This window comes from Delphinapterus leucas, chromosome X (genome assembly GCF_059928025.1).
Source record: "Delphinapterus leucas isolate spDelLeu-1000000601 "Yukka" chromosome X, BTC_Dleu_Yukka2, whole genome shotgun sequence".
Taxonomy (NCBI): domain Eukaryota; kingdom Metazoa; phylum Chordata; class Mammalia; order Artiodactyla; family Monodontidae; genus Delphinapterus; species Delphinapterus leucas.
In genome coordinates this window covers 124,606,062-124,627,049 of record NC_143150.1, presented here as the reverse complement: position 1 = coordinate 124,627,049, position 20,988 = coordinate 124,606,062, and the positions used below count along the sequence as shown (strand labels likewise).

Sequence of the window (20,988 nt, the reverse complement as noted above, 5' to 3'; positions counted from 1 at the left end):
AAATGACTTTTTCCTACACGCCCCCATTTCAGTTTTGAAATTTTACAGCATAGTTAATAAATGATTTGGCAACAGTTACGAAATCACAAGTTCCCTTCTTCCCACATAAGCTTTTGCAAACCACAGGCGAGGTTCTGCTGATGGTAAAGCGGCCAGTTTTAGGAAGTTGGTTAGTTTCTTTGTCCATGTGCGCCCGTAGCACAGCGGGTGCCACTCCGCAGCACTGCAGGTTCTAGAATGAGCAATTAGGAAGGACGACCCCAGAAGAGTGGTAAGCTCCTTCTATTCTTTTAACAAAGCTTTCCAAGAAAATAGAGGATTTCTGACCCCGAAATAGGGTTTGGTGGCAAATGGTGTGACCAAAGAAAGTGATGGATGGGCAAGTCAATATAAAAAGGCGAAGTCTTGGGGCAACTCTAAATGTAGACAGAGTGGTCCAGTGTGCAGGAAATTTCAAAAATCAAATGCAGTGGTCTTATCATTTTCAAGAGGAAAAGAAGCAAATTCCAAGTTAGGAATTGAACTGGGGTATGACTTTCTGGTCCTGCCAGAAATGGTATCCTCATCTAGAGTGAAAGGGCTGGGGGTAAAGCAGGTGGGGAGGTGTTTGTCCTTTGCTCTTTGCACAGAAAAGGACAGCCTCTCTTGGCTCACTCCGGGTCGCTTGCTAGTGCCTGGGCAAAGTCCAAACTTCATCTACTACCAGGAGCTTAATGTGTATTCATAATTGCTACTTTTTTGTTCAGAGTTTTTAAGTAAAGAGGTTAGTATTTCCGTAATCATATTCTATAGTGTTTAGACATAGCAGGTGGTCAGCTTTTGTTAGCGTCAGGAACTGTCAGATTGAAAATTTTTCAATCTTTACAATTTTTTAAAAATGGTATGTTTTCTAGAAAATTGAATGAGATTTAAGAGCCATTGCAAAGACTGATTTCAAGAGACTCCCATCCCACATTTACCTTAGTATCTTTTTTTCCACGCTCGTTTAGTGCTTATTGAAGTTCTTGGAGTTATTTTTTTTACCAGTATTTAATGTATATATAAGTTCTTGAAGTTCATTTTTTGTATCCAGTGAATGCACATTATAGACCTTGAAAGTAAATTAAGTCTACCCTGAAATTGATGCTTTACAAAATGACTGCAAGGGCTCATAAGGAATTAGGCCAGCAGGTCCATTGACATAGATGGAATTGCATTTGAACGTATCCAGTTTTGACTTGATATTTGTAAACTGCTGTGATAGCCAATATAATTGTATTATAAGAAAGTGGAAATAAGATAAAATAAAACTAAACTGGGAAAATGCCCCCCCGCCCCCGTCATTGATGAGGGTGGAAGGCAAGAACCTAGCCGACTCCTGGCCTCGGGGAGAGAGGTTCTTAGCCTTGACTGTATACTAGAATCACAGAGTGAGCTTTAAAAAATCCCGCTGTCCAGGCTGAACCACAGACTAATGGAATCAGCATCTCTGGAGTGGGCTGGGGCATTCGTAGCTTTTCAACTTCCCAGGTATCTCAATGGGCAGCTGAAGTTGAGGGCCACTGTCTTCGGGCAGCATCTGAACAGCTTTTTTGGTCCTTTCCTTAAGGAGCACAGACTTTTTTAGGGGCTGACAAGGCCTCCAGGAAGACCCAAAGCTTATTCATTAGCCCCTTAGCTTGATTCCAGATAGCAAAATCAAAGTTCCTTGTATGCCTTATCTGAAAAGCCGAGGCAGTGGATCAGGGCGAGGGCACTTGATCAAGTCCATTCTTCATTCTGCTTCTCATTCTTTCGTGTAATAGTCCTGCAAACTGCACGGGGGTTGATGAGAGAGAAGGCAGTCCCATGGAAACCCAGACTGACCGTATCAGGGTATGTCTCGCAGGGGAGGACGTCATGACCCAGGGTCAGGCTTGGAAACTCAGTTGGATATTATTTGTGTGTCTCAGCATCGCCTCTGGGGTCTACTGAGGGGGATGTCATTCCAGTGAAGTACCATTTGAGTTCAACTGAGTTACTAAATGGAGTTGAGGGATTTGTTATTTTTTAAAGTATTATCCCCAATTTAGAACTATTCAGGGCTATGCAGACACAGTACATTTAAACGCATAACCCATGGTTCTCGATCGGCATTAGCAATACAGGCTGTGTTGACTCTTCAGGTGGTTACGAAGAGCCGCTAGCTGGTGAATATGTCTAGAATCAGTGGATTTCCAGTTGTTCTGTGGAATTACAGAGCACCTGGAAGTGCTCTCTGTTAGACTGATCGGTGGAAAGGCAAGGTGGGTAATACCCCCAGCATTTAATTCCAGAAGGTTCCAGGTATGGCTTTGGTGTTTCTGCCAAAAATTGAAACCAGATCACTGCCAACCAGCCACTTGGTACCAATTTGTTAACTACGTGGGTACCTCTAGGCTCAATTTTCCGGTCTGCCACCTACCATCTAAGTGACCTTGGGTAGATGAGCCTCTGAGCCTCAGGTTCCATGTCTGTAAAATGGGGGCTTATGATAGCACCCACCTCACTGATTTTTATGAAGCTCAGACAAGAAAATGCATGACTTGTGCTCCCAGTGTTTGCTTCATGATAAAGCACTCAACAAACGCACGCTCCCGTATTTTCTGGAATTCAAGCAGCATAATTTTTCATATTTTTATGCGTGTGAAATTGATACGTGCATTTAATGTGGTAGTGGTTTCTTTTGTCTTCCAGAGCTGTTAGTGAATCCATCAAACGTGGAATGGATCAAGTCAAGTTTCTATTATTAACTGTAAATTTCATGTAAGGCGACAAATTCTGTGTGCCCAGCCATTTCTTTATTAATGTACTTTCATAATATCAATAATATCAATATATCAATATACATAATATCAGTATATCAACTGCAAACACATCAGAACCCATGAAAAATTAGAAATATTTCCAGTTTGGCAAACATTTAGTTCTGGTGGAATCCTGCGTCATGCTCAAACAGCGAAGTCATTCAGTTGGACGGATTCATCACATTTTACAATCAATAGGTACCCTTGATCCTTTCATGTCAGGGGGGCATCAGCAGGCTCTATTCTGAGGAAGGGGTGCAACTGGGGAGGTGGTCTGAGGCAAATCACCTCTTAGGAAAGGAAGCTTTCGAAGAGGGAGGAGGGAGGGGGCAGCTTTGCAACATCGCTGCTTGCAGGCTAGGAAAGGGGTGTGAAAAGATAAAAAGCTGTCTGTTCCAGGAAGGCAGCTTTAGATGCCTCACAGACCACCTTCACCCTAGATTGTGTTATGGTAAAACCTGCAGGGTTTAGTTTAGCCTTGCATGGTGGGGTTTGCTGCCTTTGCACCCCACACTTGTGGTCTCTGCCCTGCCTACAGCTCTCGCCCCATGGGCTGGGCTCTGAGCGTGGCTCCTGGGCTCACTCTGACTCCCAGGGTGCACTCAGCTAAGGCAGGCTTTATTGAGCTGTTCCTGAAACCGCACTGGCCTTTCACAGTTATGTTTTTGGTGTCCACTGGGGCCCAAGGTGAAAAGGAAGATGTGGGTGGGGACTGAGATAGGTTGTTTTCGTTGTGCCGTTTGGTTCCCTCAGAGCCCGAAGGAGATGATGGGCTTATCGTATACCATGGACCCAACCAAAGATCTGATTTGCCGTGGAAACCAGAAAAACGGTTGTGAAATTACTTCCTCAGTAGCATGCAATGCTATATATTCGGCAGGGTGCAGGAAGTGAAGCAAATTTTTTTTTTTTTTTTTTTTTTTTGCTGTATGCGGGCCTCTCACTGTTGTGGCCTCTCTCGTTGCGGAGCACAGGCTCCGGACGCGCAGGCTCAGCGGCCATGGCTCACAGGCCCAGCCGCTCCACGGCATGTGGGATCTTCCCAGACCAGTGCACGAACCCGTGTACCCTGCATCGGCAGGCGGACTCTCAACCACTGCACCACCAGGGAAGCCCGCAAATTGCATTTTTGCGTGTGATTCATATGGTTTCTTTTTTTTAAAATTAAGGGTACTTTAATTAATTAATTTTTGGCTGTGTTGGGTCTTCGTTTCTGTGCAAGGGCTTTCTCTAGTTGCGGCAAGCAGGGGCCACTCTTCATCGCGGCGCGTGGGCCTCTCACTGTCGCGGCCTCTCTTGTTGTAGAGCACAGGCTCCAGACACGCAGGCTCAGTAGTTGTGGCTCACGGGCCTAGTTGCTCCGCGGCATGTGGGATCTTCCCAGACCAGGGCTCGAACCCGTGTCCCCTGCATTAGCGGGCAGATTCTCAACCACTGCGCCACCAGGGCAGCCCCATATGCTTTCTTTAAAGAAATGGGTCTTGATTTTTTTTTTTTCTGTGTGTTCCAAGGCAGCACCAGCGAAAGATTGAGACCATGTAGACCCAGTCATCCTTAGCAGGGTGTGCTATGCACTGAGCTCACTGGCCTGACCAAAGGGCTTTTTCTGGCAGCTTGAACTTGTCTCAGCAGTGGGTTCCACCGGTCAGCACTTACTCCCCTGCTCTCTGCTTTTCCCATCTGTTTCCTGGGGCTGCTGTTGCAGAGTACCACCAATCTGGTGACTCAAAACAACAGAAATTTATCCTCTCCCAATTCTGGAGGCCGGAAGTCTGAAATCCAGGTGTTGTCAACAAGGTGGGTTCCTTCTTGGAGGCTGAGAGGGAAAATCTGGGCCATGCCTTTCTCCCAGCTTCTGGGGTGGCCGGCAGGTCTTGACGTTACTTGGCTTGTAACTGCATCCTTCCAATCTCTGCCTCTATCTTCCCATGGTCTTCTTTCCGAAGTGTGTCTGTGTCCACACTTCCCTCTTCTTATAAGGACATCAGTCATTGAATTAGGGCCCATCCTAGTCTGGTACGACCTCATTTTAACTTGATTCCATCTGCAAACACCCTATTTCCAAATAAGATCACGTTCACGTGTAGAGGCTAAAACGTCAACATGTCATTTTGGGGGGACATAATTCAACCTGCAACACTCTCCTTTTCTGGTCCTCTTTCCTGCCACTTACACTCAACCCTCGGCCTTCCCTTCAGCCTCTCCCAATCTAATATTTACCTTGCTTTTCAGTAAGTGTCTCCTACTTATCTTGTCTAGTTTCTGGGGACCTGATCTGAGCCCCAAGATGCCATCATTGACAACCAGGGCCAATCTCACTTTAGGCACAGAAGACACAGGACCTCGGGCCCATGATGCTACAAGCAAAGATTTTAATTTCTTTTAAAAATCAGCAAAAGAATGAATATATTCCAGCCTGGATTATATTTGTCTTTATACCAACGTGTTCATAAAATATAATTTTTACTATTTCTTTTTTTTATGGAGGAAGGGGCACATGAGGGCCAAAGTATCTCAGGCCCATGAAAGTCATAACTTGGTCCCATTGACAACCACGTTCTCTTTTCTGATTTAATATATGCCAAGGACAATTCAGGAATCGCTAATGTGTTTCCAGTGAAGGAGGCTTAAATATCAACTCACGGTCCCTTACCTGAAACCTGTAGGCCAGAATTGTGTCAAAGCTCAGAGTTTGTATTTTAGCAAGAGAAGACGGTACATACAGGATTTATTACAGAATACTTCCGATGGGCCAACGGCAGCCCTGATGCTTACGCACAATGGTGATTTCTGCCGTGAAACCAGAGGGCTCCTGCTAAGTGGATAAATAAAGATCATACTAACCTTAGGTCAGTTTGGATCAGGTTTTGCTGCCAAATAAGTTACGATAAAGCCCGAAAATCTTCTGGTGCTCAGATTTTTAAGGATTTCAGAATTGCAGAGGGAGGATTGAGCATCTGTACAAGACAGGATCTGCATTAAGAAAATAAAGCATCAACGACTGTCCTAGGTGCCAGAAGACCTGATTCTATCAATTGCTGTGTCTGTGATTTGTCTTTTCTTTTTGCTTGTGTCCATCTTTCTTTGATGCTGGGTGAATTCCAGGTGACTGGCGCTGACGGTTATTTCATACTCAGGAGTGAGACACCAAACAGCTAATGAGAAGCTTCAGCTGCAAGGACTGGCCTTCCCAAGGATAGGTCCCAGCCTAGGATGGGAGCCAGCTTCTGGTTAGGGTGTGCCAGTGTGATTGGGGATCTTTGTTGTGGTGCAGGGCCAGGGCTAGGGTGAGGAGAGTGAAGCACTTGGTTTGGTGGAGAATTTCAGGGAGATAGGGTCCCCAAAAGCTCAGCAATCAACATACATAATATCTTAATGCTGTATTTTAAAAATCAAATAGGCAAACTCTGGTCCTCAGGCTGGTTGCCTATTTCGGTAAATCAAGTTTTCTTGGAACCAGAGCCGGGATGGGGTGAGGCAGGTGAAACACTGCTTTGCAAGTGCAGGGTCCGATTCTGTCGTTATTTAATACTGATACATAGTCCATCAGGGACTTTACTTTTTTAAAACTATATTCATCTTGATGACTACATTTTTGGGGGTCCCCTTAAATTTTACACTCGTGGCCCTGCTGCTGTGCCTGTCCATCTTCCCAATGAGATGCTCCAATCTCCTGCCTGGGGTGCTGGAGTGGGGCGTCTATAAACCAGGTGGATGTCAGAGGCCCCGGAGCCAGAGGAGGGAAGAGGATGGGATTCTGCGCTCCAGATACACACTGTGCTTTAACCCTCCTGTTTGCTTTTTGACAGTTTGCCCCTGCCTTCACTTGTGCCTGAATTCCTGAACCGAAGGCTCTGGATTCAACCTTTCGAGGTAGTAAGTCTCAGGGAGGGAATCAGGAGGGGTCTAACTTCTCATGCAGACTTTCAACCCGTCCCCTGTGCAGCCCTGCCAGGCATACCGCCACCCTGACTGTTGCCCGCCAGCCCCGGAGCCTTTCCGGGCTTGTATGCTGTGAATTGACCTCGCTCTGGTTGGCTTTAGCCTTCTCTGCTCTGCTGTGCCACTTACCACTCATCCACCTGCTTTCCATCTTCCTCAACTTCATACACATTCCTTGTCTGCTGTGGTCTCCTCTCATGCCCTTTCTCTCCTTGTAGGCTCCTAGCCCTTTGCTCTCACTTTAATGGGCGCCTTCAGCTGTCAGCCTCAAACAACAGAAATCTCTTTTCTTTCTTCCTTCCCTCCTCTCTTCCTCTCTTCCTCTCTCTCTTTCTTTCTCTCTCTGTCTCTCTCTGTTTTATTTGCATAGTTTTACTTTCTACCTTATTTGCATAATTGCCCCTTTTCCCTTTATTTACAGAGTTGCCATTTCTCTATTTTATTTGCTGAGTTGCCATGTTTCTTCTGGCAGGCTGGATGGTTTTTATTCATTGGTTACACCTTAATGGGGATAAATTCTCTCCAGTATCCTTCTTAGTTCTCTGGGACCTGGTTCCCTTTGATGTCCTTTGGAGCCAAGACTTTTGGAAGCCAGAGGCATGGGTGTGGCCAAGAGGAGGAACTTGGCTGGAAAGGTGTGACTCTTGCTGCCCAGGGCTTTGGGCTCTGCTCTCTCACCTCAGAGCCCGTTGAATGTTGATGAGCCCTTGCAGTCCGTTTTGCATCTGTGAGGCCCTGAGGTGGATGGAGAGGCTTGAACAATCAGGGTTTTCTCTTCAACATCTTTGCTAACTGCCTGCTCCCCGCCTCCCACTCTTCCTGTCCATGTACTTCTCTTCAAACTGAAGTTATTTGGAACTTGTCAACTCCTGTTCTTACCTCAGGACACATTTTCGGGAGGGTGGAGTTAGGAACCTCAAGCTCTTCACTCAGAAATCCTTTCTGCAATGTTCTGCTCATTTCCATGTTCCAAGCTTTGTTTTAAGTTGCCTCAGATTCTCTGGGAGGCCATATCCATCCTGAAGTGTCAAAAGGCTCTTCTTCTGGTCTCTGGCGCCTCCTAGAGGCTTTTCTCCTCAATTGCTCAGTGTTGTGTGAGAGTCGTGTTTGGAATTAGATGTTGAGGCCTTAACTTGAGGCTAGGAAGGCTGCACAGCACCGCCCTGTCCTCTGGACCCCCCCAAGTAACCACATAAAAGTGTCTTGCCTACCAACAGCACTCTGTTTACCACGCTAAGAGAAGAGCCTGCAACCACCTGGCCATCTGTTCCCCAGGGGACTTTTTAAAAATGAATTTTAAAAATTTTTTATTAAGCTATAATTAAAAAGTATAATAGGAAGCTGACAAGCACTGCCTCAGCCAGGTGATCAGGGTCCACACCAACAGTGAAAGTTGTGTATGTGCCCTCGGTGAGCTGTGACTCAAGTGGCACTTGACCTCTCAGGTTGTCCTCCCCCAAACCCATTACCCCAGTCTAATCATGACAAAGACGTCAGACATATCCCAACTGAGGGACAGTCTACATGACCATCCCCTTTCCCATCCTTATTTTGCTCCCTGGTACTTTCCACCATCTAACATCTTGTAATGTAACCTCCAAAGGGGCAGGTAATTTCATCTGTTTTGTTCATTGCTATATTCCCAGCTTGAAAACTGTCCCCAAAATAAAGTACATGCTTAATAAATATTTTTGAATGAATGAATAAGTGAATATAGAGCTACCTTTTCCTTTTTAATTGCTGCATAGTATTCCATTGTATGAATATAACATCCTGGTTTATTTAACAAGACTACTACTCATAGGCATTTAGATTATTTCCAGTCTTTTGCTATTGCTAAGAGCCCTGCATGGAACATCCTTGTATATAGGCATTTGTACATGTGAGGGTCTCTCTTACAATCTGCTTCTAGAATTGAAATTGCTGAGTCTAAGTATATCTCTCCAATTTTGATAGATATTACAGATTTCTCTCCATCTTAGAGGTGGCCTCACCTACACAGTAGAATCAGTGAAAAATGGTATCTCAGTGTAATTTTTTGAGTGAAGTTGAGCATATTTTCCTTTGTTTAAGAGCCATTTGTGTTTCCTTTCTGTGAACTGTCTGTTAATATGTTTTTGTTCATTTTTTATTGAATAATTTGTCTTTTCAGGTATGCTTAAAAAGTCTTTACATATCAAATATATCACCCCCTTATCTGTGATATGAACTGCAAATACTTTCTCCTACTTTATTTCACTTTTGGCATTGCTTACTGTGCTTTTTGTGAGGCAGAATTTACATCTGTGTGTGGTTTAACTGGTCAGTCTTTGCTTTTTTTTTTTTTTTTTGACCTCTGCTCTATTATTTTTTCATGATTCTGGAGTAACTAGGCAATGCAATTAGACAATAAAAATAAATTAGATTGCATAAAGGGTGATAAGAAGATCATCATTATTTGTAGACGGTTTAATTGCTTAGCCAAGAAAATCACATGGAGAGGCAACTATTCCAAATAATCAGAGAATTTAATATAGCGATTTGGTATAAAATTAATATATAGAAATCTACAGTTTTAGTGTACACCCGTGAGAACCTGTTAGAAGGTAAGATAGGAGTGATCCATTCACAAAAGAAGAATGATGAACAGGACTTGCCCTATCAGATGCCAGCATACCTAAAAACTGTAATTATTAAGACATGTGGTACCAGCATGTGAATGATGAAGAGATTGGAGAAATTGAATAAGAGTCTAGAAATAGATCGAAATACATAGGAAAGTTAGCATATGATAAAGGGAGCAATCAGATTGGTGAGCAAAAGATTATTCAATAAATGATGGTGGGGCAACCAGGTCTCCATTTAGAAAAAAATAATGTGGGTCCCCACCTCACATTTTATGCCAGAACAATTTCAGTGGGATAAGATATTTCAATAGAGGAAAATGAAATCATAAAAGTACTAGAAAAACAGGTGCTAAAATTGTTGTAGAACTGAAATGTGGAAGATCCTTTATGGCTTCCACTGCCCTGGATGATCTCATTCACACTCATGGCTGTACTTGTCATGACTCCCAAATTCATCCCTGTACCAGAACTCTCCTGAGTCTGAGATGCACATATGTAACTGCCTACTGGATGTCTCCACTGGAAGATCACAAACTCAGCTCAAGTTCAGCATGTCACATTTAATTAATACTATTCACTCCCCGCTTCCCCAGCTCCAAATGATCTTTTCCCCTCAGTGAATGGCACTCTCTCTCTCATTCATCTAGTTGCACAGACCAGAAACCTGGAAGTCACCATGAATTCTTCCCTCTCCCTCATAATCCAGCCTCCCCATTATAATCTATTGCCATGTCTCTCAGTGTTACTTCCTAAGTATCTCTTGAATCCATTTCTCTTTATCTCCATCACCACCAACTTGGTTCACGCTACCATCACCTTGCTCCTGAAGGTCTGTGCCCTCTTGCCAGTGATGACTGTAGAATAATGAGCATGGTACCACCTTCAAAGGTTTGCACTGCTCCTCAGATCAAGATCAAAGTCCACTCTCATCTTTTCTTAACATCCCTGACTTTCTTTCAGTCCCTTACATTCACGTGCTCGTTCAGACGAGGACTGAAAAATGTCCATTGATTGTAGTGACATGGAGATACTGAGGACCTCTGCAACATCTCTATTTGTCATCTCTCACGTGCCATTCCAATCCTCTTAGCCCCGCTTCTTATTCTGAGTCCTACTGTTGCAAGCAGTTCTCTGCAGGTTTCGGTCGACTTTGAGGACTTGAAACCTGGTGTGCTTTGTCTCAGGCCCACACCATGCCCCTTCTTGATTCCTGTCCAGGGCTCCTCTGAAGGCACAGCACGGGAAAATCAAAGGAATACACGCAGGGCCTTTGCATACGCTGGGACATTCTTTTGACCTCTTTCTGTTTTATACATGCCAAATCAACCTTAAAATCACAGTTCAAGTTCCACTTCCTCGGGAAACCTTTCCCAGCCTCCATGAAGAGGTCAAATCCTCCTCTTTTTAGGCTCTTCTAGTGTCACTTACTTCTTTGTGTCACCGTTGAAATCTCGTAATGTTGTGTTTCACTCACGTCTGTTTAACCCACTAGACTGTAGAGCTAACTAATAAGCTGTGCGTGTCATCAGATAGACCCCCCCAAGGCCACCCACTAGCTAGGAGAGGACAAGGAAGAGTCAGGAAGTAACTTCCAAAATGTTCACACTTGGAAATCCCATAGGCTCAGATCTGCTTAGGTGCTGAGCAAACATAATATTGCCTGGGTTACTTGCCAAAGTTCCTCGCATCCCCGAGCTTCGTTACCTCCTTGGCACACCTGTGTCTCCCAGTGGAGATGTAGAACTTTGAGACCTGGAGTGGCATCTGCAAAAGCTGCATATTTTCAAGCTGTGAATCATCTTGTAACACACATTTTCTAAATGTATTAGTTTTCTTTTTTTTTAAGTTTTTTTTTTAAATTAATTAATTTATTTTTGGCTGTGTTGGGCCTTCGTTGCTGCGCGCAGGCTTTCTCTAGTTGCAGTGAGCGGGGGCTACTTTTTGTTGTGGTGCGCGGACTTCTCGTTGTGGTGGCTTCTCTTGTTGCAGAGCACGGGTACTCTGGTGCTCTAGAGCACAGGCTCAGTAGTTGCGGCGCACAGGCTCAGTTGCTCCGCGGCATGTAGGATCTTCCTGGACCAGGGATTGAAGCCATGTCCTCTGCATCAGCAGGCGGATTCTTAACCACTGCACCACCGGGGAAGTCCACCTAGATGTATTAGTCTTCTACTGCTGTGTAACAAATAACCCCCAAACTGAAACACTTCAAACAATACACATTTATTAGCTTAAATTTCTGTGGGTTAGAGTTTGGGTGGGCTTGCCTGGGTTCCCTGCTTTAGGTCTCATAAGGCTAAAATCAAGGTGTTGGCCAGCTGGACTCTTATCTCAAGGCTCTGGCTGAGGATCCATTTCCAAATTCATTTGGGCTGTCAGTCAGCTTTAGTTCTTTGTGGTTGTAAGATCAGGGCCCCCATTTCCTTGCTAACTGTCAACAGGGAGCCACTGTCAGCTTCTACACGCTGCCTGCATTCCTTGTCAGGGGCCCACCCCCTCCATCTTTAAGTCTGCAGTTATGTGTCCAATTCTTCTCCTGCTTCCCATCTCTCTGACTGTTCCTTCTGCTACTAGCCAGAAACAACTCTCTGCTTTTAAAGGCATATATGATTAGATTAGGGCCATCTAGATAATCTCCTTTTTGTCACATAATGTAACATAATTACAGGAGTAATACCAAGGGGCAAAAGTCATAGGAATCATCTTAAAATTCCGCCTACCACACCAGGTAAAGCAGGGCTTTCTTTTAGTAAAAGTTAAACATTAAGTAGCGGCACCTTGATGGTGCTGTAGTTGGAAATAACTACGAGAGATTGAAAATGTCTGGAAGTTCTGTTCCACTTTAGTTTTCATCTCATAAGAAGCTGGCTTTTCCTTAGCTGTTACAAATGGCAGTAATTACTGATCCTCAGAATACTCAACATCCATGTAAAAACCTTTTCTAATATAGGAAGGGTATGGCAGTGACTGTTAGTTCACTAACCCTAAATTCCAGGAGAATTTAAAAAGAAAGCACGTACTTGGTTTAACTCACAATAAGGACGTGAGTTGGGCTTTAGTGAAAAATAGTTTAGTAAAGATTGGTCTCCACACCCGGCGAAATAAGATTTTGAGAGTTTTTTTGACTATAACCCTTGATCATACCAATCACATTAATCTGTTCATTGCTTCGTATAATTACCAAAATAATATATTCAGTCCCTGAAAGAGTCGCAGAAAGTGAGGCACTCTACTAAATGTTACAAAGGATGCATAAAAATATAAAACGTCATGTCTTCCCCACAGAAGTTTACAAAAGCAGAAGAATGGCTATTCATGCCAATGTTTGTATGATAAGGGACATATAAATAGCAGCCTCCTTAGAAAACATTTTTTGAGTGCTGTCTGCATTTGAGGAACTGTTCTGGCATAAAGATTTCAAAATGAGATTGTGTAGCATGACGGTTAGTGATTAAAGATGCCATGTTGGAATCAGATGGACTCGTCTCCCCTCTACAGTGTGTTATCCTTCTGAAAGTTAGTTAAGTCTCTGAGTTTGTTTCTTCACTTACAAAATATGGATAATAATAGAACCTATCTCGTTTGTTGCTGGGAACATAAACATGGGTGAGAAAATGTTTATGTTTGGCGTAAAACGTGACACTTCGTTTGCTATTATTATCGACAGAAAATGTCCACTTTCATGCTAGGACATAAGAGAATTTGATACATACCATCATAGAGGTATAGAAAAATTGTGGGAAATACCAATAAAATATATGCTGTGTAGGTAAAAGGTAAGAGTCATCTCCGGATCTGGACTCTCCTTGGGACTGGCCAAAGTTTCATCGAGTTATGCTAATAGGTCGAAGCGACAGATGTATAGCTTGCTGTGCTATAGATCTGGCGTGAACCATAGCCAGGGTCCAGCATCAGGCCCGTTATTGTGGTGAGGCATCTTGATGAGTGCTTCTGCAAAAGCTTTTCAGGTTTTCTTGTCATCACATCTCAGATAGCTTCATCTTTCGCTTCTTTGAGCACCATGAAGCTGAACACGGTCAAAAACTAAAATCGTTTGGAACCTAATTTAATGCAGTGTATTTAACAGTTAAAAGAACTCCCACTTCAAAACTCAGGCCAAGTATGGTTGAAGCACTGTGAATTTCATCATGAAATGCCCAGCAAATATTGCCCCTCTCATATTGTGACTCCACTTTGATTTTCTTTAGGAAAACATGACTCTTCAGTTTTTGCTTCTGACCTGCCTTTTCCTGCTAATCTCTGATTCCTGTGAGCTCTTCGCTGAAGCAAATTATTCTAGAAGCTATCCTTGCGATGAGACAAAACGAAATGGCTCCGTTATTGCAGAATGTAACAATCGTCAATTACACGAGGTACCCCAAACAGTGGACAAAAGTGTGACAGAACTAGACCTATCTGGTAATTTCATCAGGCGCATAACAAATGAATCATTTCAAGGGCTGCAAAACCTGACTAAGATCGATCTAAACCATAACGTCAAGCTGTGGCCCCAGAATGAAAATCCTGCTGTAAAGAACGGTATGACTATTACAGACGGGGCATTTCTCAACCTAAAAAACCTAAGGGAGTTACTGCTTGAAGACAACCAGTTACAAGAAATGCCGGCTGGTTTGCCAAAATCTTTGAAAGAACTTAGTCTAATTCAAAATAGAATAACTGTGTTAACGAAAAAGAACACTTCTGGACTTAGGAATCTGGAAAGTCTCTATTTGGGCTGGAACTGTTACTTTGCTTGTAATGAAACCTTTGCCGTAGAAGATGGAACCTTTGAAAACCTTACCAAGTTGAAGGTGCTGTCATTATCTTTTAATCCCCTTTTCCACGTGCCACCCAAACTGCCAAGCTCCCTAACAGAGCTCTATCTTAGCAACACCAAGATCAAAAACATCAGTCAAGAAGACTTCAAGGGACTGAGAAATTTAAAAGTACTAGATTTAAGTGGGAACTGCCCGAGATGTTTTAACGCGCCATTTCCCTGCATACCTTGCAAAGGAGGTGCTTCAATTCAGATACATCCTCTTGCTTTTCAAACCCTGACCCAACTTCGCTACCTAAACCTCTCTAGCACTTCGCTCCGGAAGGTTCCTGCGACCTGGTTTGACAACATGCATCATCTGAAGGTGCTGCATCTCGAATTCAACTATTTAATGGACGAAATAGCCTCTGGGGAATTTTTGGCAAAACTGCCCTCCTTAGAAATACTTGACTTATCTTACAACTACGAGCTGAAAAAATATCCACAGTACATTAATATTTCTCAAAAATTTTCGAAGCTTACATCTCTCCAGATATTGCATTTAAGAGGTTATGTGTTCCAGGAACTTAGAAACGAAGATTTCCAGCCCCTGAGGAACCTCTCAAATTTAATGGCTATCAACTTGGGCGTTAATTTTATTAAGCAAATTGATTTTACCGTTTTCCAGTCGTTCTCCAACCTGAAAATCATTTACTTGTCCGAAAACAGAATATCACCCTTGGTCAGCGATACCGAGCAACAAAATGCAAATGGCCCCTCTTTCCAAAGGCATATCCTTAAGCCACGGTCAGCAGATACTGAGTTTGACCCACATTCGAATTTTTATCATGACACCAATCCTTTGATAAAGCCACAATGTTCCAATTACGGCAAAGCCTTAGATTTAAGCTTGAACAGTATTTTCTTTATTGGGATAAAGCAATTTGAAGGTTTTAGGAACATTTCCTGTTTAAATCTGTCTTCAAATGGCAACGGTCAAGCGTTAAATGGAACTGAGTTTTCACTTTTGCGTGGTATCAAGTATTTGGACTTGACAAACAACAGACTAGACTTTGATGATGATGCTGCTTTCAGCGAATTGCCATTGTTAGAAGTTCTAGATCTGAGCTACAATGCGCACTACTTCCGAATAGCAGGGGTAACACACCGTCTAGGCTTTATTCAAAATTTAACTCAGCTGAAAGTTTTAAACTTGAGCTACAATAGTATTTTTACTTTAACAGAACCATACCTGAAAAGCATGTCCCTGGAAGAACTAGTTTTCAGTGGAAACCGCCTTGACCTTTTGTGGAATGCTCAAGATGTCAGGTACTGGCAAATTTTTAAATATCTCAGCAATCTGACACGGCTTCATTTAGCCTCTAATAACCTTCAGCGTATCCCCGATGAAGCCTTCCTTAACTTGCCCCGGAGTCTCACCGAACTATATATAAATGATAATAGGTTAAATTTCTTTAACTGGTCCTTACTACAGCAGTTTCCTCATCTCTGCTTGCTTGACTTAAGTGGGAACGAGCTGTTCTTCGTAACTGACAGCCTATCGAAATTCACATCTTCTCTTGAGACACTGCTCCTGGGTCAAAACAGGATTTCCCACCTGCCGTCCGGCTTTCTTTCCGAAGCCAGCAGTCTGACACACCTCGATTTAAGTGCCAACCAGCTCAAGATGATCAACAAATCCACGTTTGAAACTAAGACCGCCACCAAGTTAGCCATTTTGGAACTAGGTAGAAACCCTTTTGACTGTACCTGTGACATCGGAGATTTTCGAGAATGGATGGATGGGAATCTGAACGTCACAATTCCCAGACTGACAGATGTCATTTGCGCCAGTCCTGGGGATCAACAAGGCAAGAGTATTGTGAGTCTAGAGCTCACAACTTGTGTTTCAGATACCATTGCGGCAATATTCTGTTTCTTCACCTTTTTTGTCACCATCTCAGTTATGCTGGCTGCCCTGGCTCATCACTGGTTTTACTGGGATGCTTGGTTTCTCTATCATATGTGCTTAGCTAAGGTAAAAGGCTACAGGTCTCTTTCCACATCCCAGACTTTCTACGATGCTTACGTCTCTTATGACACCAAAGATGCCTCTGTCACGGACTGGGTGATCAATGAGCTGCGCTTCCACCTGGAAGAGAGTGAGGACAAAAATGTGCTCCTCTGTTTAGAGGAAAGGGATTGGGACCCGGGACTCGCCATCATCGACAACCTCATGCAGAGCATCAACCAAAGCAGGAAAACAATATTTGTTCTAACCAAAAAGTATGCCAAAAACTGGAACTTTAAAACAGCTTTCTACTTGGCCTTGCAGAGGCTAATCGATGAGAATATGGATGTGATTGTCTTTATTCTGCTGGAGCCAGTGTTGCAGCATTCGCAGTATTTGAGGCTGCGGCAGAGGATCTGCAAGAGCTCCATCCTCCAGTGGCCTGACAACCCCAAGGCGGAAGGCTTGTTTTGGCAGAGTCTGAAAAATGTCGTCTTAACTGCAAATGATTCACGGTATAACAATTTGTATGTCAATTCCATTAAGCAGTACTAACTGATGTTAAGTCCGGGTTCACCAACATACTAAGAATGCACAGCAATGACCCTTCTGTCTTAGCTATCACTTGGTGTGTAACAAATTACCCCCAAACTTAATGGCTTAAAATGATACAATTTGTTATGTCATAGTCTCTGGATCAGGAGTCCAGGCGTGGCTTATCGCTGGGTCCTCTGCTCAGGGCCTCTCAAAGGCTGTAATCGCCGTGTCAGCCAGGGCCACAGGCATCTGCTAGGGTTAGCATCCACTTCTGGGCTCACACTCATGTGGTGGTTTTCAGGGTTGAGTTCTTCCTGGGCTGTTGGCCCAAGGCTGCCCTCAGTTCCCGGCCATGTGGACCCCTTGCTGTGGCAGCTTGCTTCATCAAAGCCAACAAGAGAGAGAGATTGCTGACACCGTGGAAGTCGCCATCTTTGTAGTCTAATCAGGGAAGTGATAACCCATCACCTTGGCCATATTCTGCTTGTTAGAGTTAAATCACCAGCCCTGCCAGCTCCATGGGAGTGATCACCTCAGTCCTGGAAAAGTGGTCCATGACCGAGATGGGCGGTTGTGATAGCCTCGCTCAGCCTGCCATCTTGGTCATAAATGGTGAATACCAGGAGAGGGGACCATTGTGGCCATCTTAGCAGTTGGCCTACTATACCTTCATTTCAATATCTCAGAACTTTTGCAACTATGATACTTCTGATGTTAAGTTGCTATTTAGATTTATCATATATCCGTGGCTATGTGGTTATATTACGCTGTGTTTGCAGTAGTCCTTCTTTTACAATTACTTTTATAAATACTGGCTATAATATTTCACTTCTAAGGTTTAGATGCCATTTAAAGGCTAAGATGGATGGTATTTAAAGTGTTTTGCTTTTGTTTTTTTTTTTACTTCTTAACCATTTTTTAAAAGTGTGTAGCTAAATTAGAAGCATTTGGAGTATCTGTCAGTTGCTGTTGCTGTAAATCATGAAATTAATGATTAAAATGCTTCATTTCACATCATAAGCATATAATAAATACACAGTAGGGAAACAGATCTATAATATAAAATAAGTTACCTAAATGTCCATTGACAGATGAATGGGTAAAGAAGATGTAGTACATATATACAGTGGAATACTACTCAGCCATAAAAAAAGAACGAAATAACACCATTTGCAGCAACATGGACGCACCTGGAGATTATCATACTACGTGAAGTAAGTCAGAAAGAGAAAGATAAATACCATATGGTATCACTTATATGTGGAATCTAAAATATGACACAAAGGAACCTATCTACGAAGCAGAAACGGACTCATGGACAGAGAACAGACTTGGTTGCCAAGGGGGAAGTGGATGGACTGGGAGTTTGGGGTTAGTAGATGCAAACTATTCCATATAGAATAGATGGACAACAAGGTCCTCCTGTACAGCACAGAGAACTATATTCAGTGTCCTGGGATAAACCATAATGGAAAAGAATACTAAAAAAGAATGTATATATAACTGTCACTTTGCTGTACAGCAGAAATTAACACAACATTGCAAATCAACTATAATTTAAAAAATAAATAAAAGCCCGGGGGATTAAAAAATAAAATAAAATACCATCAACACTGGGTTTTTGGAGAATACTTAGGAAGAAAAAGCTTTGGTGGAAATCAAAGGGGGAACAGTTTTCATAACGTTTGTACATTAAGATAATTATTAACAGAGAAATTCTATCTTTAGTTCCTACTCAGAAGACGTAATGTCAGAATGCCTACCTGTCGGTACCCTTTATGCAGTTCTGCCACATGTAACAGTGTTGGCATTCCGTACCACCTCTGCTACCCCTTGGTTCCTCTGCATCTGTCCATAGCATCTTCTATCCAGTGTAGTATGAATCTTGAAGAGGTACCTTATGAACTTGAACTGAAAATAACTGGAAATTATTCGAGCGTAAGAAAGTAAAGTCCCTTTAGAATGAAAAGAAGAAAAATCTCCAGTGCACCATACTACCTTAAGTACAGTCTCTTAATTAATCTTGCAGCATGAGCTATCTTTAAATATGAGTTTCTAAGGAACTGAACGAAATGATGTGTCTCAGTGTAACATGGACAAAGTGGAAATCAGTCAAGGACGATTTTAGCTTTGTCACGTTGAACCCTGTGCTGTGCCCATGATGTTAATAGAAAGGTATTTATGCTTGCATTTGTTGAGGCATGAAGACAAGTATCTAAAAGCAGGACCATTCATGGTGGGGTGCAGTTACAGCTCGTTCCTGTGGATGCCACATTAACTTGTTGTCTGGTAGAAGCTCATTCCTGTGTTCTCTGATTGTTTTGGTAAAATAAACATGTACATGTTTTCAGGGGTAGTGATTACAGGTCTATGTTAAGCTCACATACTTTGGCAGTGTCCTGTTGACAGAATGACAAGTTAATGAAAGTCACAGACAATTTTACCTTTTCCTTAGCAAACATCTTCATAAAGTGAAGGTAGTGAAATCAGTGGTTAATAAAAACATTTGTTCTTGAAACTCATTCATTCCTCATTTAAGATACCATTTTGGTAAAATCAGAACTGTAATTTTGTTGGTTGGTTGGTTGGTTTTGTTATGTTTTGCAGGAGAAGGAAGGATTATTACTTGCAGCAAGTAAGGAAAGCACCGGGGATCTTTGCCGAAGCGGTGTCTCCCAGACCTCTAATTTGTTAAAGAGAAAGCATTGTTTTGTTTTCTGTTATTTTTTTTTTTTTTTTTCTTTTTCTTTTTTTTTTTCTTTTCTTTTTCTTTTTTTTTTTTTCTTCTGTTATTTTTAAATGAATATATGATAATACCCATATACAAGCTTTTAAAAATTCAAATTTTACAAAGGGATGTATGATTAAATTTCAGTCTCCCTCCCAACACAACTTCGCTTCCTAGAGACAATCACTGTTAAAAGTTCTTATGTAGGGCTTCCCTGGTGGCGCAGTGATTGAGAGTCCGCCTGCCAATGCAGGGGACACGGGTTCGTGCCCCGGTCTGGGAAGATCCCACATGCCGCGGAGCGGCTGGGCCCGAGAGCCATGGCCGCTGAGCCTGCGCGTCCGGAGCCTGTGCTCCGCAACGGGAGAGGGCACACAGTGAGAGGCCCGCGTACCGCGAAAAAAAAAAAATAGTTCTTATGTATCCTTTTGTATTATAAGTGTAAAAGCTCAGTTGCTGTAACCAAGAGATCCAACAATACTGAAGTTTATTTCTTTATCCCGTACGCTATGGCCTGAATGTTTGTGTCCTCCCAAAATTCACATGTTGAAACCTAACCCCCAAGGTGATGGTGTTAGGAGGTTGGACCTTTGGGAGGCGATTAGGTCATGAGAGCAGATCCGTCATGAATGTGATTAGTGCCCTTATAAAAGTGGCCCAAGAACCCTCCCTTGCCCCTTCCACCACGTGACGGTACAGCAAAAAGATAGCTACCTAGGAAGCGTGCTCTCACCAGACGCTGAATCTGCCAGTGCCATGATCTTGGACTTCCCAGCCTCCAGAATTTTGAGAAATAAATGTTTGTTGTTTATAAGCCACCCGATCTCTGGTATTTTGTGATAGCACCCTGGACGGACTGAGACACCCATAACAGTTCCAGTGAGAATAGTTTGGGTTGGCAGGGCAGCTCTGCTCTACATGGCCATTCAAGATCCCATGTTCCTTTCTCTTGTTGCTCTGCTGTCCCGCAGGGAATTGGCATCACCTCCATGGTCCAGGCAGGGTCACCGGTAAGGGTGGGTTCCCACTGTAGGCAGGGGGAAAAATAACAAGGAAGAATACTCAGACCAGTGTCTTAAGGCCTAGACTCAACAGCGGCAAACATCTGCTCCCCTTCCATTAGTGAGGACCTATTTGACGCCACATAACTGCAAGGTATGCTGGGAAATATATATATTTCAAATATAACTATGGAAGCAAGAGAAGAGATTTGGGAGATAGCTAGCAGTCTCTGCCACAACTTCTAGAAGCTTTCAGTTTGCATATCTAAGCCTTTAATTGCTCTTTTACTATAAAGGAGCAGACTCTATACTACTCTTCTACATTTTGCTCTTTTCACTTAAAATTTCTCAGTGTATATTTTCCTTTCTAACGGCTGCATGGTACTGACTTATATGAATGTATCAGAAGGTATTTTCCCCATCCTTTATTGCTGAACATTTAGATTGCTTCCAATCTTTTGGTATTACAAATAATTCGAAAATACTTATATCTTCGTGTTCACGTATACCTATCTTTATAGACTAAGTTTAGTGCAGTGATAAAGTGGTCTGCAGACTGATGCTGAGTCGCACCCTGGGGTGCATTCTCTGCACTCAGTACCATTT

General features: G+C 42.9%; 2 protein-coding genes across 9 annotated transcripts in view; both read left to right on the top strand.

The window, feature by feature from the left end:
• Nucleotides 1–20,199, top strand: part of TLR8 (toll like receptor 8) — a 41,630-nt gene extending 21,431 nt beyond the window's left edge. Inside the window, exons 1-3 of one of the 8 annotated variants that reach the window (XM_022559819.2) lie at nt 159–271; nt 6,614–6,677; nt 13,558–20,199. In XM_022559819.2, coding sequence (XP_022415527.1) covers nt 13,564–16,671 — 3,108 coding nt within the window. In that variant the 5' untranslated portion in view covers nt 159–271; nt 6,614–6,677; nt 13,558–13,563 and the 3' untranslated portion in view covers nt 16,672–20,199. Of the gene's footprint in view, nt 1–158; nt 272–4,448; nt 4,602–6,613; nt 6,681–13,557 lie in introns of those variants that run through there. The other 7 variants (XM_022559821.2, XM_089904796.1, XM_022559823.3 and 4 more) reach the window with 7 other exon arrangements.
• The window catches only part of TMSB4X (thymosin beta 4 X-linked), a 50,317-nt gene continuing 29,580 nt past the window's right edge, over nt 252–20,988 (top strand). The window contains 1 exon segment of the mRNA XM_089904798.1: nt 252–271. The gene's annotated coding sequence lies outside the window, so the exon portion shown is untranslated.